The following is a 26,579-nucleotide window of genomic DNA, read 5'->3' on the forward strand; positions in this document are numbered from 1 at the left end:
AAATTTTCTTTTGTTTTTGGTGATTTACAGTGCCTGAGATTCTACACCATGGAGCACTGTCTATTTGTATGTCTTTAACACATAGAGAGGGATGCCCGAGTCCAGCCAGCCCCAAGGTGGTTCTGGGTGTAAAAGCTGGCATCAAAGTGGGCAGGTGGGCACTTTTTCCTGATAAGTGCCTGTCTGCCTATTTTAATGCCAGTTTCTACTCAGAACCACTTTGGGCCAGGCTGGACTCTTCTGGGCTTGATTCAGGGCATCCCTCTTTGCGTGTCAGCTGTGTCACATTAAGTGGACTCTTTTTCTTTTTAAAATAACATCCGTTATTGCCGCATTTTAATTGATGTCAATGGAGTGCATAAAAGTCGATAGAATGACAGCCACCCAGTGCACACAGTGTTTAAATACCGGACGTTGTTTGCATTGTTTATCCCAAGTGTATGTGCACACTGAGGAAAAGACGAGGAATTAGGTGAGGAATTGAAGAGGAATTTTAGCTTGAAATTCCTCCCGTAAAATATGTACAGAGCAAAGTCCCATTGTGTTCAATGGGTTTTCTGCTCTGTTGTCCACATTGCAGAATTTCCGAGCAGAATTTTCTGCTGGAGATCTACTAGAGGAATCCTATAGAAGTCAATGGGGGGCTTAAATTCTGCTTGAATTCTGCCTGAAAACTTTCTGCTTCAATTCCTTGAGAATTGCTCAGTGTGCATATACCCCAATACAGTAAACATGATTACAGAGGTAGTAAAAAGCTGACTCTAATAACAAAAAAACAAAAGACCAGCAAAGCATCCAAGCAAGAGAAATAAAAGTGTAACAAGATGCACTTAGCCCCCTATATGTAACAAACATCCCAATAGTCTCCTCACACACATCAACCCTGTGGTCATATGTAACTGTATGCATAGGCTGTGCTCACATTAGATATCATGATCCACCCCCGCCCTTCCCTGAGGGCGGTACAATGGACCCCCCGGCGGCGCCCCCTCCTCCTCCCGGATCTCCCCCCTCACCTCCAGATCATGTCACGCGGCAGAATCTTCCCTTGGATGTAATGGGGGCCCCGTCTCAGCCAGTGTTCCTTTTAGCTGCACGGCGCATGGCCACGAAGCTGAAAGGGAATCACTGCACACAGCCGCCGGCCACCCGCTCAGCCGCTCAAAACTTTGAAAAGTAAGTGGCAATGCGTACTATGTACGGGATAGGAGGAGGGAAATCCCTGCTCCTGTACGTACATTTCATAGCTTACTACGTAATGTGCGTACAGAAGCAGGGACTCCCTGCTCCTGTACAGAAGAACGGCGCACGTCCTCTCCTGCGGGCCGTGCGTGATGACGTCATTTCATCATGCACCGCCTGTAGGAGAAGACCTGCAAGCCTCAGACTACAGGAGGATTAGGCCGAGCAGCGTTGGAACGGAGGACAGGTGAGTGGGATTTTTTTTTTTAACTTGGACTTTGCACATTAGTTGGACCGAGGGGTTAATGCAAGGGGTCCCTATTGGGGGGGGGGGGTTTAATATACATACAAGGGGGAGGAGGAGTTATACTAGGGGCATCCAAGGAAGGGAGGGAGGTGGTGGTGGAGAGTTATGCTGGGGGCATCCAAGGGGGAGGGGGGAGTATGGGGACATATAGGGGGGACGTACATGAGGACATTATTACTATATGGGGGGAGTACAGGAGGACATTATTACTATATGGGGGGGGAGTACAGGAGGACATTATTACTATATAAGGGGGAGTACAGGAGGACATTATTACTATATGGGGGGAGTACAGGACGACATTATTACTATATGGGGGAGTACAGGGGGACATTATTACTATATGGGGGGAGTACAGGAGGACATTATTACTATATGGGGGGAGTACAGGAGGACATTATTACTATATGGAGGAGTACAGGGGGACATTATTACTATATGGAGGAGTACAGGGGACATTATTACTATATGGGGGGAGTACAGGAGGACATTATTACTATATGGGGGAGTACAGGGGGACATTATTACTATATGGGGGAGTACAGGAGGACATTATTACTATATGGGGGGAGTACAGGAGGACATTATTACTATATGGGGGAGTACAGGGGGACATTATTACTATATGGGGGAGTACAGGAGGACATTATTACTATATGGGGGAGTACAGGGGGACATTATTACTATATGGGGGGAGTACAAGAGGACATTATTAATATATGGGGGGAGTACAGGAGGACATTATTACTATATGGGGGAGTACAGGGGGACATTATAACTATATGGGGGAGTACAGGAGGACATTATTACTATATGGGGGGAGTACAGGAGGACATTATTACTATATGGGGGAGTACAGGGGGACATTATTACTATATGGGGGAGTACAGGGGGACATTATTACTATATGGGGGGAGTACAGGAGGACATTATTACTATATGGGGGAGTACAGGAGGACATTATCACTATATGGGGGAGTACAGGGGGACATTATTATTATATGGGGGGAGTACAGGAGGACATTATTACTATATAAGGGGGAGTACAGGAGGACATTATTACTATATGGGGGAGTACAGGGGGACATTATTACTATATGGGGGGAGTACAGGGGGACATTATTACTATATGGGGGGAGTACAGGAGGACATTATTACTATATAAGGGGAGTACAGGAGGACATTATTACTATATGGGGGGAGTACAGGAGGACATTATTACTATATGGGGGGTACAGGGCGACATTATTACTATATGGGGGGGTACAGGAGGACATTATTACTATATTGGGGGAGTACAGGAGGACATTATTACTATATGGTGGAGTACAGGGGGACATTATTACTATATGGGGGAGTACAGGGGGACATTATTACTATATGGGGGAGTACAGGGGGACATTATTACTATATGGGGCTGTACAGGGGGACATTATTACTATATAAGGGGAGTACAGGAGGACATTATTACTATAAGGGGGAGTACAGGAGGACATTATTACTATATGGGGGGAGTACAGGAGGACATTATTACTATAACGGGGAGTACAGGAGGACATTATTACTATATGGGGGGAGTACAGGAGGACATTATTACTATATGGGGCAGTACAGGGGGACATTATTACTATATGGGGGAGTACAGGGGGACATTTTTATTATATGGGGGAGTACAGGGGGACATTATTACTATATGGGGGGAGTACAGGAGGACATTATTACTATAAGGGGGAGTACAGGGGACATTATTACTATATGGGGGGAGTACAGGAGGACATTATTACTATATGGGGGAGTACAGGGGGACATTATTACTATAGGGGGGAGTACAGGAGGACATTATTACTATATGGGGGAGTACAGGGGGACATTATTACTATATGGGGAGAATGCCGGGGGACATTACTACTATATGGGAGGAGGACATTATTACTATATGGGGGCAATGCAGGGGGACATTATTAGTATATAGGGGCAATGCAGGGGGATATTATTAGTAAATACGGACAATGCAGGGGGACACAATTACTATATGGGGACAATGCAGGGGACATTATTACTATATAGTAAATGCAGGGGGACATTATTACTATATAGTAAATGCAGGGGGACATATGGGGGGAGTGCAGAGAAAGGGAAGGAAGTTGCTGAAAAAGTGTGAAGCCTAAGATGTTTGTCTGGCAGGTTCTGAAGAAACGAATTCTAACTGCAAGAAATCATCATGGTGGTCTGGGCCAGATGGAGAGGAGAATGACGCCTCAAATCAAGGAAGACGTCACCTGTGAGTCACTGAATTATGTTTTTCTATTCAGTAGAACATTATTTGGTAGGGGTGCAACACTGCTATACACACACTGCTTCTTCCTAGTAACCTGAATCTTGATAATAGCCCCCTTCCTTCCCCAGGACTGAGCTTTTTTATCAAGAGTTGCCCTGTTGCCAAAAGGACCTAGAAACTGCCCTGATTCAGGGTCCTTGTTTTGTGAATCAATAGAAGAAATGTCCAATAACACTCCAACCTATTAACATAAGCTCAAACATTATGGATGCAAAGATGGCGCCTGAACCACGACGCACGTTTCACGTATTAGATGCTTCTTTGGGGCGTGGTTAGGTCATTATCTCAACTCTGTTTATGCTCCAGGGGCAGGTATTTTGGGGATGCGCTTCCAGATTGGCGTGATATGTGCCAGTGTAATTGGCTGGTGGGTATTGGCGCCCTGTCCGTGCGGTCTTATTTGGTTTGGTGCGCATGTCTGTTGGAGTCCCCTGTTCAGGACATGCACCCCAGTTGCCGTGATGGAGATGACGTCACATGACGATGCTCCACTGACATGCACCACCAATACAAAAGCACAGAATGCGGAGCTCTCCTAGACTTACCAACTACAGTTGGTCTTGCTAAAAATAAACCCTCATATGATTCTGTGGAAATATAGTTATTGCTTTCCAAAGGTAATGAGGAGAAAACAAAAAATGTTAATTGTATGTGTCCTTAAAGGGGTGAATTGTTAGATTTCTTTTATTCTTGCATAGTTGGCATAGAGGAGCAGCAACCGCCATATATGTAGCTCAATATAAGGTGCTTATGCAGCAATCCTGGTGTAATGCCTCATGCACACGTTCCATGCACGGTCCATATATACGGATGATATGCTACAGAACGGAATGTGGAGTGCCCAGTTTCATAAATCATTATGATGCCAGGAGCCCACAATTAGTTTATACAGTATCTTCACACTACTGTACTGACACAGCCGCTGTGTCCGTTCAGTTGTACAAAGATTTAAACCCTTTGGCTGCCCAGATATGGTGGGAATTATAATTTTGCAAAAGTTGGAGGGCTGAAAGTTCCCCATCACTGGTCTAGACCTGTTGTATGAGAATACGCTATGGCTCCTTATGTATAAGCACATTGGGGGAGATTTATCAAACATGGTGTAAAGTGAAACTGGCTCAGTTGCCCCTAGCAACCAATCAGATTCCACCTTTCATTCTCCAAAGAGTCTGTGAGGATTGAAAGGTGGAATCTGATTGGTTGTTAGGGGCAACTGAGCCAGTTTTACTTTACACCATGTTTGATAAATCTCCCCATCGTTTTTGTAGGGAGTTGGGTCACGAGGAAGGTCGCCTTGTTGTAGCCATAATGCAAATTACAACCATAAACATATGGCATATTTGCATATACCTTAGCACCCACAGGACCCTGCACCTCTGAGAGTTGGTTCCGGAGAAAAGAAGTTGGGTTGGTGAACAGTATTGCTGGGTGTCAGCTTCAGAAAGAGAATGTTTTTTTCATCTAGTTCAATTCCTAGTGGTTCCTATAATATGAAAAATGATTTCGCTTTACTAGCTAAGTGGTCCTGATTAATAAAAAGTAGCAAAAGAAAGTACCCCAGGACATACCTTCAACTAAATAACCTATATACTGTATACCGTATACAATCATTATGCAGTATTCCCCCTAATAGCCAGACAGTCCAGGGCCCGACGTACGTTTTACTACTGCGAACTTCTTCCCGGAAGAAGCTCACAGTAGCAAAACGTACATCGGGTCCTGGACCTGGGACTCTCTGCTTATTACTATTGGCATATCCTTATTGCATTAGCTGGACTGTTACCATTTTTTGCACTTCTGCACTTTTTTTTTAAATTTATGTGTACAGGTCCTGTTGTTCTGGCTATTTGGGGGAATACTGCATAGTGATTGTATATGGTATATAATATTGCAGCAGTAGTCACTGTGTACATCCCCCCCCTTCTCTCATTGTTCCATTGATTTGAAGACTAAAAAAGTGCTCCCCACTGCATTACTCCGGCAGTCACATTTGGCAAAGATGTCAATAGAGGCTTCAATCCAAAGTATCCCTGTCAGTGATAAATGGCTGGGTAAGCTTACTGTGTGTTGGATCCTTGCTGATCCAAGTCAGGGTATGTGCACACTGAGGAATTCTCGAGGAATTGTAAAGGAAAGTTTTCTGCTTGAAATTTCTTCCCTATTTATAGAATAGGAGCAGAAATTGAATGCGAGCGGAATTCAAGCAGAATTCAAGCCCCTATTGACTTCTATAGGATTCCTCTAGCAAAATCCGCCCAAAGAATTGACATGTCAATTCTTTAGGCAGAAAGCAGATCTGAGGCAGAAAATTCTGCTCTGAAATTCTGCAGTGTGAACAACACCATTGAACACAGTGCGACATTGCTCTGTTCATATTTTACGGGAGGAATTTCAAGCTGAAATAAGAGCGGATTCCTCTTCAAATCCTCACCTAATTCCTCACCTTTTCCTCAGTGTGTACATACCCTAACAAGAGGTACACTGCAGGTTTCACAAGGTGCTGCCGTGTGATAAGTTGAATAATGGCACATACCCAGTGCAGCACAGTGCAGATGCATAGCGCTAGGTGTGCCATTATTCAACTTTGTAATGTTGATAAAGGTCCTGGATGGGCTGAAATGTCCTTCAAGTCGCAAACCTTATTATGCGGTTTTTAAAAAAAAATCCTAAATAGATTATACCTGACTGCTGCCCATATTGGATTAAGACTTTGCTATGAAAGTCATGTGTGAATAGGATAAGGTTTGGTTTGGCGCTTTTGCAGGTGCTAATTTTATGTTGTAGTAAGCCTATCAGTAAGGTTAGGGCCAGTGCCGAGGCAGGTGCTCATTTACGGGTGCCAATAAGCCCAGACGATGAGCAGCCCATACGTTTGTCGCTTTGCTCACGTTATCATGTGATATGCATGCTTCTTAGCAGCCAATACATTCTATACTCTACGCAGGCAGGTTGGTAGCCAGCCATTCTCTTCTGGGTCAGTCCAGGTTCTCGGTTTCCTTCATGTTGTTCAGAGACGCCATGTCACAGGCTAGCTCATAAAGATAGCGGCCACAGGAATGTCCCGTCTTAGTGGTAATGTAAGTGGCTGGCCATGAAGTGAGGTCTGCACAGGGACATCAGTCTTGTCTAGTGGTGTTAGATTATGCCTCCTGTTATCTAGAGGTAGCACCTTATAAGAACACATCCTCTAAGCTTATTTCTATGGAACTTGTTTTTACATGGCCTCTTCAAGGGCATAATGGTTTAGTGGACTCTCTCAGCTCCTCAAAATTAAACATGTGACTCGTATTGACAACAGGGCAACTAAAGTTAGAACCTTTAACCTTTTAGAACCAGGTGATGGTGCTGATAACAACTGTAGAGAGCAAAGAACCAAATATTATAAGTAAGTTATGAAATGTACCAGCCTGGTAATAGAAAGACAGAACATTTATATCACCTATAATTTCTTAAACTGAAGAAGGATGGAGAGTCTCTGTCAGCAGTAAACTCCTTTAGTAATGTTCTAGAAAGGTCTGTGTCAGTGGTAGAAACCCTTTAAGGATGGTGTCTCAGAGACCATATGTGAGGCTTAAAAGCAAGTGTTTGATGAAATACTGACGTGTTCTTACTGTTGCCAGTGATAAAACATGACATGGTCACCATACCGCAGGTACATGATCAATTAAAACCCTACAGGGAGAAAGTTCGTAGATAGGCCATATGGGAAGAGGTCAAAAAGATGCTGGACATCAGGGCTATTGAGGAATCAAAAGGTTAACCGTTCCAAAGGCATTTAAAAAATTTAAGTCTGTTATCTGTTATTGATGACAGCTGATTTCACAGGTGCTGTTTGTGATCCAGGCGGGGGTTTGGTTTTAGTTAGAGATGAGCGAACCTTGAGCATGCTCGAGTCCATCCGAACCCGAACTTTCGGCATTTGATTAGCGGTGGCTGCTGAAGTTGGATAAAGCCCTAAGGCTATGTGGAAAACATGGATATAGTCATTGGCTGTATCCATGTTTTCCAGACAACCTTAGAGCTTTATCCAAGTTCAGCAGTCCCAGCTAACCAAATGCCAATCGTTCGGGTTCGGATGGACTCAAATCCGAACCCGGTTCGCTGATCTCTAGTTGTAGTTCTTTCACAGGTGGTTAGAGGTCAGGAACACCCACCTAAGAACGGGAAGCGTAATCTCACAGAGAAAAACCATAGCATCGTAGAACATACATGTTTTACATATGTGTAACTTATTTCAGATTGGTTACACACCGCTGAGGACCCCCTTTAAGACTACTATTGCTCCAATACGTATACAATGAAAAAGAAATTGCTATAGTTCCTGTTCAAAAAAAGTTTGTCTAAAGCTCCTATACAGACCTATATGTCTCCATGGTTACAGACTACAAGCAAACTCTGTGTAGTCGTAAAATCTGTACTGTCTAGCCTCTATTTTTTACTGCCTTTTAGTGGGTCACACTACAATAGCAGAATACAAAAGCAAGATCACACTGCACAAGGTTTGTCACCAAGGGAAGCTATTATGTAGGAGCTGGGATGTAAGAGGGGCGAGGCTTTTGACAACTTTTAATTGACTTTCATAAGGAAAGAGGATGGTGTCAACAGGCATACAATGGATGCAGTGAAACTGATGGAAATTTCATTTTCTCATCTGACATCTCATGTGTTTATTTTTCAGTACGAGTACCTAATGTGGTCTACGCGCGGCTGGGCTCTCCAGAAACCCTGGAATGTCATACTGACACCAAAGAAGAAATTAAGCAAATTACCTGGGAGATGCAAGCAATGGGAGGAGCCAGTGTGACATTTCTCACCTATAGAACTGACACCGGACCCATATATCAGGATACATATGGACAGAGAGTTCGGTACAAAGGTGTCGGGAATAAAGATGGATCCATCGAGATATATAATGTCACCTTGGCTGATGAGGGGGTCTATAAATGTGTCTTTACTACTTTCCCATCCGGAAACACTGAAAAAACAATCCAGCTACAAGTTTTAGGTAAGAACTCTTCAACTTAAAAATAAGACAGAGTTCTGTAATATGTTAAACCTATGTATTAAGGTCTCCATAATGTAGAGATATAATATCCTATATCTATTGTATACTGAGATATGATTTCTTAAAGTTATAGGCCCAATGCCTGAGGCTGCTCTGCTGAGTTATTCTAATAATGATGCCTTTGAATATCAGGTTAGAAGGAAACATGATGTCATTGGCATCATCATCTCAGCAGCACAACCTCTGGGGCCTGTAATTTTAGGAAATTATACCTCAGTGCAGATGTAAGAAATTATATGTCATGGAGACTTTATTTGCATTGAAATGACTAAATTTTGTCTGGTCCACAGGGTGAGGTATCTTGACTTTTTTTTTCCAAAGGAGTTGTTAATGTTTTGTACACTTTGTTTAAATATGTGTTAGTAATCTCTATTATAGGTTCAGTCCTAATTCAGGTATTTTGACAGTCAATCTAATCCTGCTGTAAAAAAAAAAGAAAAATGTCAGAACGCCTTAAATTCAATGCGGTCTATCAATGGGTCTTTGTTTGTTTGTATTCAATACAATACAGATATAATAAGAATCGTATACAGGGAGTGTGGGAAGAAAAATACCTCCCTAAGGCATAAGGCATGTACAAGCAGTGTAACAATTGTGAGAGAAACAATGGTGGGGGTGGTGTAAAAATAAAAAATGATACTCGCCTACGTCCATCCCCTGCAGCTGCTAGTCTCCACTATTTACCACTTCTTCCTAGCTCCTGTGATGTATAATCTGTGTGGGAACCAACCTGGAAAGATCATGGGAGGATGCATCACAGGAACCTGAAAGATGTGGTGATGAGCAGGGACTGGAAACTGTAGGAACTGTAGATGCAGGGGATCAGGGTAGATGAGTATCCCTTTGTTTATTACATATATAAAACATACATTATCCCTAGACAGGGGAATTATTATTTCTTTTGGGTGTGGGATGTCCAGTGGGATTTCTGTTCTGATCGATACAACTGGTCGCATCTTTTAATGTAGTTAATTTTGGTTGGAATTTCTATTTGTTTTCAGAATAAAGGACTCTAGTCTACGACCATCTTCTAGAAGAAACCCTATTTATTTCTTATATTTCATATGAAATCTGAATATAGTAAACATAATTTAGGAGAGTGTGGTAATCTGAGATTGCATATTTTACAGCTGTCTGAAAAAAGTTTCTTCTCAAAATGTCTTGATGCTTCTGTATGTGATATAAGGCCCAACAGTGACGAATAAAAGGAATTGGGTTTACACAAAAGGAGTATGGCATCATTTGCTGAAGCGTTTGTAAAGTTCTCCTGTATTGCGACACACAGAAATTTTAGGAGATGTGGCCTGCAGTGTTTGTATTTCAGTTTTAGAGAATGTAACCTTGAGGTCCTTCTCCTGCAGATGTGAAGGAGTGTTTTGGGTTGGGGATTGAAAGTCGAGAGGTTTTAGACTGTAGAGAGTTTTTAGGCTTCTTTGATGTCCTAGTGCTAGCACTCTATGTGATTGTAGAAAGTGTTTGTAAAAGCAAGTTTGTGAGGAACTGAAACTGTATGAAAGGTCAGGAGGACAAAGAGTGACATTTGACTCGTTGATATAAACCTGAGCATGTTTCATTGTTTGGGAGGGTAGGGGTGACTATGAAGGCAGGGAGGGGCACATAACTGGACATCTCTAATATGTAGTAGAGAAAATGGAGAGGAAAAGACAATCTTTCTTTGGTGGGATATGTGCCATGCCCTTTAGTCACTATATTTTCCGTGGTAAGAAATTTTGCAAGTATAGGGTCACAAAGGAACTGGAGGCAAAAAATTATCTAGGCAATCTGAACTCCTTCAGACCATTCATACCATGTATGATTTGTAATGTTTGGAAGTCAAGACAACCCATCCCTCCCCACCGGGAGCATTCAATCAGAGTCTTGTGGGGGAATCTGGATATGCGTTTTTGTAATATGAAAGCAGTTAAAAAGAATCTGTCACTAGGTTTCTGCTGCCCTCATTTAATGCAGCATAAACCTAGTGACAGATTATTTTTAACTGCTTTCATATTATGATAGTGACAAAAATGCTGAGCAGATGGATGTATTACTTACATAATTCTCAGCCATTCTCCTAATATGCAGGAGAATAAGATTCTTGCCCCCCGCTCTCCAGATGCTCATTGACAATTGACTGTCTATAAACAGCATGGATAGGCAACTGCCAATGAGCAGCTGGTGAGTGGGGTTTTCTGTGTCTCATGAATATTTGGGACTACTGGGCTCATGCACATAATGGAGAGAACTACTTATTGTCCATGTTATTCAGGAGGAGATCTATGAATTAGCTGCACAGAACAATGTAAGTGATACATCATTCCATTCAGCTTTTCTGTCACTAGTTTATGCTACCCTGAGATAGGACAGCAAAAACCTGCTGATAGAGTCTCTTTAAACACAGTGAGGGAAACTGGATGGCAAAGGTATGAAAGTAATATAATATGTTACGTAGGCTCACTGCTTTGGTTAAAGCTTAATGGCTAAACCAGGAAACAAAGGGTACCTACCAGGAGTTCAGCAACCCCTTTATTTTCTTCTTTAATTCTTGCAATGGTATTGTCCTGCCTCAGAGGGGTTTGTTAACAAACCTAAAAGATGGCTTACAACTCTGGCCTTTTTGCAGTGACTGTAAGTAATCAGGGAGTCGAAAAAGTATGCTATATGGGTAACTCCTATTGACATTAATAGGAACTGCTTAAATGGTGTAACCCTGAGAAATACTCTGTTTGAGCAGCTCCTGGTGCTACATCATTTATGCAAATCCCAATAATGTTAATGACAGTAATGCAAATATAGTCACCCCAAATAGGGAAGAGATGGCTGGGAAGCCATCATTTAGGTTCCTGGGCAACGCCTTTAAAGATTAGGACAGGCTCTTAACAGTGAGAATAAATACAGTAAAAGGGGAAATTAGGGGCAGCCCTGGTGTGTACTATCAATGATCAGGTGGATCTGTTAAACAATGGATCTGTCACAATGCCATAGTTTCCCCTATAGGGTGAACAAAGTCTTATATTTCCTTTGTTGGAATTGTTCCTTGAAAATAAGTTGATTACTTTCTCTGCTGATAGAAATAGAAGAAATCAATAGTAATCTGCAGGGGAACTGGACAGCAAGGGGAATATTTATCAAGACTGGCGTACTTGTACGCCAGTCAAATGGCCCTATTTCATGGGCCTTGTAGAGGAGCAAACGAGCGCTCTCAGCGCTCGTTTGCTCCTCATTCTCCGCTCGCTGCCACCACTATTCGACGCGGCTGCAGTGAGCGGGTGAGTGTGGGAGGGGCGGCGGGGAGCTGTGGGAGGGGGCTGCCCGGGTGATCCCTGATCGTCCAGGCAGCCCATAGAATATAGCAGCGTCTGCTGCCGATGCTCCTATTCAACGGAGCGACGGCAGCAGATTGTTGCTGTATCAGTCTTGTTGAAAAACAAGCGACTGCAATGATCAGCCGACATGAACGATGTTGGCTGATTGTTGCACTCTATTCCACGGGACGATTATCGTCCGTAGCGGCCGATATTGGCCGAATACGGCCGATAATCGTTCCGTGGAATAGGGCCTTTAGATAAAGCCCTGCTCTCTTTTCCCTGGCTGGATTTACTATGAGGTGTCACGACTCCTTCCCACCTTGTCAAGCCCCCCTGCCCATCCATCAGGCAAGCGGGGGACACGGCTGGCGGACACCACGGAAAAGGGGCGAATCTGCCACTTTTCTGTGACGTGTGCCAGGGGAGCACATTGATAAGTGTGCCCCTGAGTGTTTAATCCTCCTGCAGTTCCACCACAGGAGATGTAAAGCAATACATAATGGTCATTGAACGCTTGTCAGTATAATGAGCAAGTAATTCAGAGCGGCACTCTCTATTCTGCTGGTGGGGTCAATCTGTACATACATTACATTACTTATCCTGTGCTGATCCTGGGTTACATCCTGTATTATACTCCAGAGCTGCCCTCACTATTCTGCTGGTGGGGTCATTGTATACAAACATTATATTTTACTATCCTGTACTGACCCTGAGTTACATCTTATAGTGTATTATACTCCAGATATATTTAGAGTTACTTAAATTTTCATAGATTTTCTCTATACTAACATATACATTTATTCTCTTTATTTGCAGTTTTACCCTCAGTCAGACAAGAACTTATACAGGATGTCAGAACTCCCTGTCGTAATATGGTGGTTGAGTGTTTGGCGTCGTTAGCAAAACCTCCTGCAGAGATCCAGTGGATCACCCATGGGATAAATTATACTTCAATAGAAGACAACATTACACATTCCAATGGAACAGTGAGTACGAGGAGCCAGTTGTATATGATGACCACGCCAGAGATATACAGACGGGAAATATTTTGCTTGGCCTATCAGCCGAAGATTCCTTTTCAGCACCAGAGAAATATCACCATCAATGTTACCTTAACCAACATCCAGTGTAAGTATAATCGTGTAACTCCCCACTTTGGTTCTTAGTGTAGGTACACATAGGATAAGGGAGTTGTGACTTTTTACTTTTTGTAATTTTTGCAGTCTTAAAACCTAACCTTTAATAACTTTCGAGGAGGATACATCCTTGTGTCCATATGGTGTAGAGCTGGAGGTCAGTAATCATTCTCTGCTGTACCAATATGACCATTGTTTGTCTTTTACCTGTTCTCATCTTCGACATGGAAATGGTCCCATAGGATGTTGTACCTTTATTTACTTAGTTTTATGTTACTGATATAGCACCAACAAATTCTGCAGCATTGTGCACATTTTCCACTCATATTGTGATCTGGAAACTCTTACATGCTATCGTTCCAAAGTTCTGATAATTTCCCCCATAACTGCGTACCTAGAATTTCCACACACTACTGGCGCAGTGGTATCTTGAATAGTGGTGAAATCTATCCCAAGTAATAGGGTTGTTCAGAATTACCGAAACATTTCTTCTTTCTTCTCAATCCAGTGCTTGCCTTAGAATTGTGTCCAGTTTTGTAGGTTAGCTTTAGTGGAGTAATGTTGTAATAGTAAATGCTACATGCTACCTCTGAACAAAAGTGGCACTGTTTTTGGAACGTTTTACCACCACACTTAAACTCTATGCTATGGATCAAATGAGGGGTGGGGGTGGGTTACAGGGCTTGTCTGTCTTTAGTCATGTTAAAGATGAATGTAGTATATGGACATTGCTGCTCCACTAAGGCAATAGCTTCAGTAGTCCTGTTCTCAAGATCGCAGGGGGCAATTGATGGGTTCCACCAATGATCAGTCACTTATCTCTTATCCCCTAGCGATCAAACACTTAACCCTTTAGGTATTTTTGGATGGACTACTCTCTTGGCCTCCTCCCCCAAGATATACCGTAGTTATGGTTCTCTATGTGACTATTTGGGATTTCACAGCCCCTGCTTCCTTTCCTGTCTGCCTACAGGGTGCATTTCATGGTCTCCAGAAATAAATGATAAACATTACAGAATTACAGTGAGTGACTATTCAAAAAGACGTGCAGGATGTTCATGACCATTGGGAGAAAACAAACCTTTTCCCACAGGAAGGTTACTTTCTGTTTCATTAGATCCCATGTACGATTCCAGGCCGTGAGACTGCAGCCTGCAGATAACTATTTTAGGCTCCAGATACACAAATAAGAGTCATAATAAATACATTGCCTTGTGGGAAAATCTATGAGGAATTTGTAAATGTTCTGGTGCATTTCAGAACTGTATGAAATAAATTGAATTGTTTAACAGATTGATGGCTAATCTGCAGGATTGATGGGGTATCCGCACCCCCCTCTCCCCCCAACAGCTTTTTAACTTCTGCACTATACAGGTACCAGGGACGGAAGCAGTTGGCTCTGTTCACTATGTAGTGGCCGGATCTGGGTACTGCAGTTATGTGTTTCCCCCACTACACAGTGAACTTTTTTACTGTGTAGTGTGGGCACCACGCAGCTGATCGCCAGGGGTGCCGGCTGTCCGCACCCCCATCATTCAATGATTGATAATATATCCTGTGGATAAACGAGGAGGCAACTGAGATCAAAGTAATGTGTGATCACACAGTCTGCAGTACTGCAGTATATGCTGTTTTTTCCCCATGGGTATGCTCCAGTGTACATTGGGTTTTGCCAGCATCCTGATGTATAATACCTTAAAAATGTGATTTGAATGTGACGTTACCATGACTTCTCAGGCCTTCCTGAGTTCTTTATCTGTATAAATGACTTGGCCAGCATTCCAGGCATTTCTGGGAGGGATTTCTGGCATCCAGCAGCCTCAGTTATAGAGTTTTTTCAAAGAGAAGTGCGATAACAAAATATTACATGACTAATCTTGTTATCATTGCCAAAACATGTTTATCTGCACACTATTCATTGGCACGTTGATGATTTTGGTCATGTCCAACATTGTAATCACACCCAACTGTGTACAAGGAATCCATCAGTGAAAGCACTGCATCAATGAACAAGTGCAATTTCCTGTAGGATATATTATTCTTCACAATGACAACTCTGAAAATTCCCATAGGCATCAAGGAAGTGAGCCCAAACCGCAGAGTTTTACAGGTTAAAAAATAAAGGAAACAAACACAAATTTTTTTTTTAAATATCTAAGTGAAAATGAATGAAATGAAACATCAAGGGAAGGAGCCCCAGACTAGTATCGGCTTACATCATTATTCTCTGTATTATGTTTCTTTTGTCCTTTCATTTGCCCATTTCTTCTATTTATTATGTACTTCAATGTCTTTTATGTTATTCACCATGTACTCACACCCAGTCCTTCTCATACCAGAGGGTTAAACATACAACCCTCCCCAGGGAAATATGTAATTGTCTACCAAGAGAAAGGGGCCATACTTAAAAAACGCAAGCTGCCTTAAATGCCTGCCTGCAAATTTACTGCAGATCAGCGCAGAGTCCATCTAAATACATTTATAATGCCCCCCCTGTGTTACCATATAGCTATAATGCTCCCTGTGCCTCCATATAGTTATAATGCCCCCTGTGCCTCCATATGCAGATGTATTAGATGTCAATTAGAAAGTCAAGTTAAATGCGTTATTGTGATCAAGTTAACCCTGGCTGCAACTCATGGTAAGCCTGGCTACATCTGTAGTTATAATGCCCCCTGTGCCTTCATATAGTTATAATGCCCCATGTGCTTCCATATAGTTAAATTACCCCTGTGTTCCCATATAGTTATAATGCCCCCTGTGTTCCCATATGGTTATAATATTCCCTGTGCCTCCATGTAGCTACAATGTCCCTTTTGCCGCCATATAGTTATAATGCCCCCCATTTTTCCGTATAGTTGTAATGCCCCCCTGTGCTCCCATATAGTTATAATGTGTTATAATTGTGAACCCTTGAAAGTCTTCTATGTCCATATTGTAGACAAAGGAAACACGTTATTCCTCAACTTTCCGATTTTAGAATCATTAGGAAACACAGACACTTTGCAAGGAGGCAAGTCTGGAGCACATGGCCATCTTGCAGTTGTAGTTATCTGTTTCCTGATATTTTTGTTGTAGACTTTCTGTTCTAAAGCAAATCCTGCTTATGCTGTTATATAAGAAATGTGGCTGCAGACACTAAAACAGGAACTCTTAGCACACCGATGAGTCTGACCCCATAGCAACCTTTGCTTTCTTGATCTTTGGCTACCCTAGCCCCTTATTTATTATGGCAGCAGAGCCCACTTGTCTCAGATACTCTCTAAATGGTCACAATGGCCTCCTCTTCAGACAGTGCCTATTACCTCTTCTAGTTATAAGGGTTAATATAGTAAATCAAAGGCACCTGTGAGAATAAGGCTCCTCTTGTCCTATCCCTGCCAGCCAACAACAATGCCTCAGAACCTTATGTCAGCCCTATGGCTATCAAATCTGGGGAAATGCTTGGACCCTGGAATCCACTTTCTTGTGAATTGACCCAGGGAAGAAGATGGGTCCAATATTATCTGCCATAGTGGATCATACACAACCATTTATTGCAGAATTATTTTGTGTGAGCAGAATATCCATCTATCTTCTTCCTACCATCTCTCCTATCTACCCACCAACCTGTCATGGTAGATATGTCTAATATGTCTGGCAGAACCCCTTTAAACATTAAACATTAAAAATACACATACATGGTACCACCAGGCAGGTAGCGAGCTGCAGCTATACATGTAACATATTATTTATATTGAATTGTGTACAAAGAAGCCCAATATAGATTGTTTCCCACAACTAGCAAGTAAGTAAAAAACTACAGCTCATCAAGCAAAACAAGCCCACAGACATCAGACTGTCAAATCTCTGGGTCCTAAAAGTATGTGAGGGTTAAGTATATCGTGTTTACTTAGCTTTTCAAAAGGAAAGTTACTAATCATGTCCAGCACTGATATTGTTATCCTGGGATCTGCATTATTTTTGCAGTCTAATCTCTATGGGAAAGATCCGCCCTTTCACAATCCTATTACCCGTAGATTGTTCTGGAAGGCTGTAAAAACACGCAGCATAATTTTTTTAGGTTGAATGTAACATGACCTGTGACAGATATTCGTTTAGCCAGCAGCTATAGAAGGTGGTTGTTTTTTTGCTGCTCTCTGTATATGCTTCCGTCTTTCTGGCCAATGTATGAAAGGACTGGACTTCTTTCTATAGCATTTGCCTTTCCTAGGTCCTTAGTGCAACTTTCAGTGCTCACATGCCTTCATGACATTCAGAAAAGACTAATAGAATGACAGACAGGCAGCCAAAAAAAAATGATGATGGTTGAATAATAATAATGGAAATTAAGAATGAAGCAAAAGACAAACGTGAATGAATAAAGGGATTTATCCAATCTAAATGGTCACAGTCTTTTCTTAAAGGGGTACTCCGGCCCGGGGTATTTTTAAGCTATAGCCGAGGAGGGGGTGGTTATGGATGGTGGAGGTCCCTGATTCCAGCGCCGGGTCCCTGATTGCGCCGCCCTGTACAACCGTCCCGCGGCCGATTCCTCGTGTGAGCTGCCGCATGAGATGTGACGGGACTCCGCTACGGCCGCTGAATGGCTGAGCTGCCTTGAGACGTCACATCTCATGCGGCAGCTCACACCAGGAAGCGGGAGGGTGCACCGGGAGGCGTGAACTGGGGAGGTAAGTGACCTCCACCATCTATAACCACCCCCTCCTCGGCCAAAGTTTAAAAATACCCACGGGCCGGAGTACCCTTTTAAGGCCCTATTCCACGGAACGATTATCGGCAATATTTGGCCAATATCGGCTGTTACGGCCGATAATCGTGTCGTAGAATAGAAGGCAACGATCAGCCGACATCATTCACGTCGGCTGATAGTTGCAGTCGTTTTTTTTTCAACATGCTGAAAGACAAACAACACATATAGCAGCGATCTGCTGCTATCGCTCCGTGGAATGGGAGCGTCGGCAGCAGACGCTGCTATATGCTATCTAGCGATCACCCGGGCAGCCCCCCAGCACCTCCCCGACTCCTGCTCACTGCCGATGTGTGGAATAGCGGCAGCAGTGAGCGGTAAATGAGAAGAAAACGAGCACTGACAGCGCTCGGTTGCTCCTCCAGTTGGTCCGTGAAATAGGGCCTTTAGATCTTTCCCTAAACTTTAAGCTACAAGCAGACAACAGTAGACCTCACTGTTTCTGTAAAATCCTTATGACAGCCCTATATTACAACAAGAAGCCTGTAGGACCCAGAGAAACACTGAGCAGAACAGTGAGACCTTCCAATACAAATATCCTGAACAAACAGAAATACATAAGGAACTAAAACAAAAACAAGAAGAAATGCATAGAGAAACTCGTAGACAGACTGATACAGCATATACTCCTATCAGCATGGACACCTATAAGAACTCAATCACCTGATCAGAGTAAAAGACCAGTGGTCCTTCAGGTTACAATGTTTTCAACATAAAATGGTAGTCAATTGATATTTTAGTTATCATATAGTAAAGGATAAAATCTACAAAATAGCTGTTTCTGGGTGATTGAGTCATATGCAATGTCTTTGATTGTGCAGGTTAGGGGCCCTTTTCAACAGGTGACAAGTGTGGCATAGATATGAGTAGAAGGGCTGGTTAGATACATATACAGCAATCACAGATACTCATATTTAATTGATAATTTGTACAATGTAAGTAGATCAGGTGGTAGCCAATCAAGCAGGTGCCAGAGCCACCTGGATAATGTATTTGCATTACTTTCTATAGTCAGTAAAATAATAATAAAAAAACAAATGGCAAATGTCTTATTGTTCCCTTTGGCATTTAGTTCCTCCCCAGACGGTGCAGATTGAAGTTCTGAAAAACGACGAGGAGGCTCTGCAGCTTTTGTGCAAATCTAAAGCAAACCCAAGCCCAAATTACCAATGGAGGAGGTAAGAGGACAAAGAAATCTCCAGGGAACCAATTTTATATAATTCAAAAGAAGAAAATGGCAGCCTGCTCCATCAACTTCCATATCTATGATGGGATAAGGAGCTATCACAGTCAGGGAAGATTATTTCTGTCCAACAACCTTCTACAGCAGTGCACGGTAGATACTGCAGTTTAGGTCCGATAGTTGTAGGTCAAGCAAGTTGTTCAAATTAATAGCTGGCACAAAGATACAATACAGCGAATCCTAGTTTCTTGGGGGACCCAATCTCCAGAAACCTAAATGGCACCAGCCCGGTGGAGGACCCTGTTGCAATGAGGGCAATGAGGAAACTTGAACAGAATGCTTTGATCCTGATATTTTCTGTAAAAATTAAACCAAAGTTTGGTCTACGCTTATCTCCAATAGGGAATACATTTTTAATAAATTCCTACAGGGTAGAGACCTCCACATACCCAAGGTAAAATTGCCTTACTATTGAAACTGGAAAAATGCCCATCTATTCTAATTTCTCATAGATGTCTAAGTGGAGTGTACAGTCCAGGATATGAAGTAATGGTTGAGGGACCTTTATTCATTATTCTTCAAACTAAAGGATGATGGCTCAAGGTGATACTATTCATCTTGTCCCTATGGGGAGTGGAAGTCTCTGCGTAACCTAAGAATAGTTTGTTTGATGTGGTAAAATCATTGTGAATATGCCAACTGTACTTTTCTTTTAAAGTTAAGTGATAGGAGAATTTTTAATACTTCAAAAGAAGGTTCTTCTCAGCATATGTATGCATACCACAGATGGAGACCATGCCTTGGTGGTCCCATAGAGAGATAAGAATCTGTGATGGGCTAAACTGCTTACAGCAGGAATTGTCCACAGACTTGTAAAAGATTAAAGAGTTTCCAGGCCTTTCTGATCTGGGTGGCAGATACTGGGAATGGAATCTGAAAAGCATGGGGATTGCAAAAATATCACAATATCAATGAGTAATAACTTGAATAATAGAAACACATTAAATTGTAGGCTATAGGGTAGAAGTTGTACAGTTCTGGATAGTGCACTATTTTCCCATGTCCATGGTTAGCAGAGCCTTAAACCACTAATCCATGTCCGCCTCCTCACAGTCCTTAGCAATGACAGTTGTTAAGATACCAGTAACAAAAGACAATATGAATGTTTTAGGAGTGTAACTTAACCCATCCCTTAGGTGTGTGAGATACTACAGAGGCAGATGTGAAAGGGTTGTAAAACTAATACTCTGTCTTTACATACAAAGGAGTGGAGGCTTCTCATCTTATAAATAGTTTAATGACCACTTGCTTGCACAGTGGCTTAACCCTGCACTGTAGACTTGTTACTGATCAACTAAGCTCTCTGTAGAACAAGATAGGGTTAAAGAACAAGTGCTAGTTTACCCTGCCAGGGGTCAGCTCTCAACCGGACCACTTTGTTGTAGAATGCTGTGAAATGGATTCCTTATGAGAAGAGAAGGCCCCAAGGGCATATTGCGCCTACAGCTATTGTTCTTGTTCAGAAGGCTCTGATCATCAGCAAAAGCCACATTTTTTGCAAAAAGTTTTAGTGGTGGTATTGGGACTGTATGCCATAGCCCTACTTATGGGTATTGTCATTCTCCACTATCTTTAAGAATCTCGAATACATGGCTGTGTTCATTGTGGTACCAACAAGTCAGGTTTACACCGCCAGGTTACTTACAGTGATGAGAGCAGCAAACCTAAACGTAACCTCGGGTAAAGGAAGTCCTTGATCCTTGAAGGTCAAACTGACTTTGTGCCGAGGAAATATACTGTGTGGCTATTAGTGTGGGACCTGTAGAGTGCAAGGTATACATTATCTGGTCGATAAATACTCACTATCTTCTTTCTCAGTGATATTTGGCTCATATGGTGTATAGAGCATTGTCATTTAAGAATTACGTTGTGTCAGGAGAGGCGTGAGCATCTAAAAAAAAAAAAAAAAGAGGGCATAGATCTAGGTCAGGGTAGGAGAGGTCTAGTAACTAGATAATAGAGTAATGAGTGAACAGACAGAAATCAGAGCAGGCAGGGTATACGAAAGATGAAGAAGAGGTTACAAATAAGCCAAATCAGGAATGGAACTAGGGGTTCCCACGCAACAGAACCACAAATGGTAATATGAATACCCTCTGTATTTTTCTCAGACCTGTTGACTTTCACAGTCCATGGTGGAAATGTAGACCATATGCATGCATGCCCTGTTCTTATCTGTGAAAAACATGGATGTATACATGTAGCTACAGAGAACAATGAGTCCTATATAGTATACGGATCAGAAATTACGGTCATGTGAAGAAGTCCTTATATAAAGATAGAATATTTGCATTGACTTATATTGACTTATGCTACACTGGTACAAACTGGTATTGGCCGTGATAAGCAGAGCAAATATGGAAAAACCAATATAACTGTCGTCATAATTGCATCTTATACATAACCTTCCATTTAACTGCAGCAATTATCCTGTATCCTGTAATCATAGCCAGAAACATGAGAGGAAACTTATAATTGTCGACAGCCTAAGATTTAAAAGACTGGCTCATACCCCTATGAGCGTGCATTTTCCAGCCTTTCAGCTGCTCACTGACACTTTTATAGGCAACAATTATTGGTCGAATGAGCATTTCTGTCAATAATTATTGCTGATAATCGGCATGTGTAAAAGGGCCCTAACGTGCAGTGAAAGGAGCAAATTTTCTGGTGTGTAAATACTTATTAATACCGGTGTCTATGATATTTGGTACATACAGTGTAAAGAGCAATGTCATCTATGCATTATATTGGTGTGAGGGCAGGGGCAGTTCAGTAAATAAGGTGAAAAGACTGAAGTCAGAGCTGGCATAGTATACAAAGGATGATCAAAAGGTCAGGGTAGGCAAAGTATACGAAGGATGTTCAGGAGGTCAGGGCAGGCAAAGTATATGAAGAATGATCAGGAGGTCAGGGCAGGCAGAGTATACAAGGGATGATCAAGAGGTCAGGGCAGGCAGAGTATACAAGGGATGATCAAGCGGTCAGGGTAGGCAGAGTATATGAAGAATGATCAGGAGGTCACGGTAGGCAGAGTATAGGAAGGCTGATCAAGCAGTCAGGGCAGGCACAGCATATGAAGGATGATCAAAAGGTCAGGGCAGGCAGAGTATACAAAGGATGATCGGAAGGTCAGGGCAGGCAAAGTATACGAAGGATGATCGGGAGGTCAGGGCAGGCAGAGTATACAAGGGATGATAAAGTGGTCAGGTTAGGCTGAGTATATGAAGGCTGATCAGGAGGTCAGGTTAGGCTGAGTATATGAAGGCTGATCAGGAGGTCAGGTTAGGCAGAGTATAGGAAGGCTGATCAGGCGGTCAGGGCAGGCACAGTATATGAAGAATGAACAAAATGTCAGGGCAGACACAGTATATGAAGAATGAACAAAAGGTCAGGGCACACACAGTATATAAAGAATGAACAAAAGGTCAGGGCACACACAGTATATGAATAATGATCAAGTGGTCGGGGCAGGCAGAGTATATGAAGAATGATCAGGAGGTTAGGGTAGGCAGAGTATATAAGGGCTGATCAGGCTGTCAGGACAGGCAGTAGTTTAACGGAAGACATTGCAAGAATTGGGAATGGAATAAATGTATAAATAGAACACCTTTGCACAAAACAGGAACCAAAGACATTTATTGTTTAGAAAGAGAATGATTAGATAATAATCCTTTATATAGCCAAGGGCAAAAGGACATTATAGGTTACACTAGCCCTTTTAAAGTGCCCATGCACCTTCTTTAGCTTTTTAATGAAGATTTATTCAGCTGATTGATAACTCGCCCGATCTGCCCATACACAACAACATTGGGCAAAGCTGAACATTCATATGTTGTGAACAGAGTGGAAGGAGCGGTAAACTGCTGCCAGAGATTATATTGTTTTCTCCATATTTGCCCTGCTTATCAGAAAACTGGCTGTTCTTATGTTGTGTATTTAGAGAAAGAAGTAAGCTACTGATAGAATTCAACATACCTGATCCTTCTCTCCCTGATCCCATCATCTGTGAGGCAGAATCGGGAGGCAATTTAGTTGGCCAGTCCTGCCAAGTTGATGGGTTTGGCCCACTTTTGTCTAAAATGTTTTGGGACTTTAAAAGGGTTTTTAACATTTATGGCCTATCCAAAGAATTGCCTATAAAAGACTGATTGGTAGGATACCAACACCTAACACCCCCACGATAAGGTGTTTGTCCGAGCTACTGTACTGGCACCTATACACAATGAATGGTGCTAAAAGCCCTGAAACGTCTACTGTGTACAGGTGACTTGGTTACTGCAGCTCATGTCCTGTTCAGTTCAGTAACATTAGAAGTTGAGGTCCAGTAACCCACTCCAGCACTATATCGTAGACATCACAGGTGCTTATAGCACTATTCACATATTAAGGCCCTATTCCACCAACAGATCTGACGACAGATTATCTGCCAAAGATTTGAAGCCAAACCCAGGAGTGGATTTGAAAAGAGGAGAGATCCAGTCTTTCCTTTATGACCTGTTCTCTGATTATAGACTGTTCCTGGGTTTGGCTTCAAATTTCATGGCTTCAAAGATAATCTGTCATGAGATCTGTTGGTGGAATAGGGCCTTTAGTCAAGCAGAGTGGAGGCCACCTATCAGACATTGATGGCCTATGCTGTGGATAGGCCATCAATATTAGAAGCCAGACGATCTCTTTAAGAGACTGGGAACCAGTATATTATGTATTATATGGTTATATGTACTGGATATACAAGCAGCAGTAGTAGTTAAAATGCAGGCCATGGTGGTGAGTGAGCATGTTCATAGAGATTGGTGGGGGACCCTGACTGGTCAGTATGTTGACCTGTCTGCACGACATGTCAAACGTTTTTAAAAATGACAGTGACTGGGAGTGTTATAGCAATTATACATACTGTAACAGTGTTCCTCGTAGATTTAGCGCAGATTTCCTTGGTTTTACCAGTTGTTTTTAAATTCAGAGCTTAACCCCTTAGCGACCTATGACGTATCTGGTACGTCATGGTGCCGCGGGGGGAGTTAGGAGAGGGGTCCCGCTGGGACCCTGCTCTGAACAGTGCCCCTCCCAGCTGATATCTGCAGCCGGGGAGCGCCTCTATTAGCCGGCACGGGTCCTGTTGCCACGCCGGCTAATTAAGCCTCTAAATGCAGCTGTCAAACCTGACAGCTGCATTTAGAGGCTTTGCTCCCGGTGTCCCTGGTGTCTAGTGGATGCGATCCCGGGGGGGAGATCCTTTTGCCCATGCTGGGCCTCAGCGTTGCAATGACGCTGATCCCGACTCGGCAATATAGCTGTGGCCTGCAGCAGGCCATAGCAATCTATCACCGATCTAATCGATCTTTGCTGTGCATATACAAGTCCCCCAGGGGGACTTCTAGTTAAAGTAAAAAAAAGTATTTTTTTTTTTAATTAATAAAAAATCCCCTCCCCTAATAAAAGTCCAAATCACCCCCCTTTTCCAATTTTATAAATAAATGAATAAACAAATAAATATGTTTGGTATCACCGCGTGCGTAATCGCCCGAAATATTAATTTATCACATTCCTGATCTCGCACGGTAAACGGCGCAAGCGCCAAAAAATTCCAAAGTGCAAAATTGCGCATTTATGGTCGCATCAAATCCAGAAAAAATGTAATAAAAAGTTATCAAAAAGTCGCACATGCGCAATCAAGGTACCAATAGAAAGAACACATCATGGCGCAAAAAATGACACCTCAATCAGCCCCATAGACTGAAGGATAAAAGCGCTATAAGCCTGGAAATAGAGCAATTTTAAGGAAAATATATTTGTTAATGGTTTGAATTTTTTACAAGCCATCAGATAATATAAAAGTTATACATGTTACATATCGTTGTAATCGTAACAACTTGAGGAACATATATAACAAGTCATTTTTACCCCAGGGCGAGCGGCGTAAACACGAAACTTCCTAAAATGAAAACAAATTACTTTTTTTTTCAATATAACAGCGCAAATGATTTTTTTTCCGGTTTCGCAGCATATTTTATGGTAAAATAAAGTCTGTCATTGCAAACTACAATTGGTAGTCACAAAAAATAAGGGCTCATGTGGGTCTCTAGGTGAAATGCAAGTGCTATGGCCTTTTAAACATAAAGTGGGAAAAGCAAAAGTGCAAAAACGAAAATTGGCTTTGACCTTAAGGGGTTAAACAGGTAATTCACTTTGTAACCATGAACAAAGTCTGTACAGGCCTTAGTTATATGTGTGACCAAATGTGAAAAGAATGTAGAACCGAAAATTTGTATGGTCTTTACCACACATTTGTCATGGAGCTTGCAACATTAGCCGGCATTACCTCAGTGCTCTCTCTCTCTCGAGTACACAGCGTCCATGATTGCAAATATATTAGCAATGGAGGCAGGAGTTCAGAACATGAAAATGAAGGAACCAGTATCCTTCAGAATTAAATGTAAACTGCTAAGCCTAACATTCATGGCACTCTGTAACACTGCATCTCTCCATCTTCTCTAACCTTTTCTTATGTGCCTAGACATGTATTTTGTCCTCCTGCCATGGATTCTCAGCCACCTATATCTGTGGTAACCAACTGAGAAACATGTTCTGAACCTCGTCTTTAGAATAATCTCCCTCATTGCATAAACCAGCATAGAAAGCTTTCAGAATGCTCTAAATCTCCCCTCTCTGAAGAAGGCCAAGGCTTGTGCTTGAGCAATCTACATTGGACCACAGGATCTTCGCCAGGACAAGAGCATTCTAGATTACAATTGCTACAGCTCTTCCTTTGCTATGTACACCTATGGATTACAATACTAACAACCCTGACTGTGTTAACCCCCTGCTTTGTAGACCACATGGATTATAATATCTACTATTGCTCTAAAATGCTGCCATATACTCACGAATATACTGGCAATTGGAATCTACAGGAGTGGTGATTTTTGTATTACTTGGAGCCTGGATGATGAGGATTATACCATCAGATGTGATTTCCAAGTACAAAACTCAAGACTCGAAAATGTGGAAATTACATTTATTTCAACGCATTGCATCACACTTACCTTGTTGCAATACTCAGGAAAACTGTCTTGACCACAACCTTGATGCTGGATTGTCCTGCAAGGATGTAAGTGGGCAGAAGTGTGAACGAATGTTTGTCAAGAAAACATTTGTATAATTCAGAAGGTTGTAGATAACTGTTTGCAAGTAACCTGGTGAGAGTTTTGCTACTGGTCCCAATCCAATTAGCATTATTTTTCTTGGGAACCTCT

At 42.2% G+C, this 26,579-nt stretch overlaps 1 protein-coding gene across 7 annotated transcripts in view; it reads left to right on the top strand.

The window, feature by feature from the left end:
• Window positions 1-26,579, top strand: part of LOC138767219 (nectin-3-like protein) — a 63,418-nt gene that overhangs the window by 20,007 nt on the left and 16,832 nt on the right. For 6 of the 7 annotated variants that reach the window (XM_069944589.1, XM_069944588.1, XM_069944583.1 and 3 more), the window contains exons 2-4: window positions 8,506-8,832; window positions 13,014-13,325; window positions 19,156-19,261. In XM_069944589.1, coding sequence (XP_069800690.1) covers window positions 8,604-8,832; window positions 13,014-13,325; window positions 19,156-19,261 — 647 coding nt within the window. In that variant the 5' untranslated portion in view covers window positions 8,506-8,603. Of the gene's footprint in view, window positions 1-3,678; window positions 3,771-8,505; window positions 8,833-13,013; window positions 13,326-19,155; window positions 19,262-26,579 lie in introns of those variants that run through there. The other variant, XM_069944585.1, reaches the window with a different exon arrangement.

This window comes from Dendropsophus ebraccatus, chromosome 11 (assembly GCF_027789765.1).
Source record: "Dendropsophus ebraccatus isolate aDenEbr1 chromosome 11, aDenEbr1.pat, whole genome shotgun sequence".
Classification (NCBI taxonomy): domain Eukaryota; kingdom Metazoa; phylum Chordata; class Amphibia; order Anura; family Hylidae; genus Dendropsophus; species Dendropsophus ebraccatus.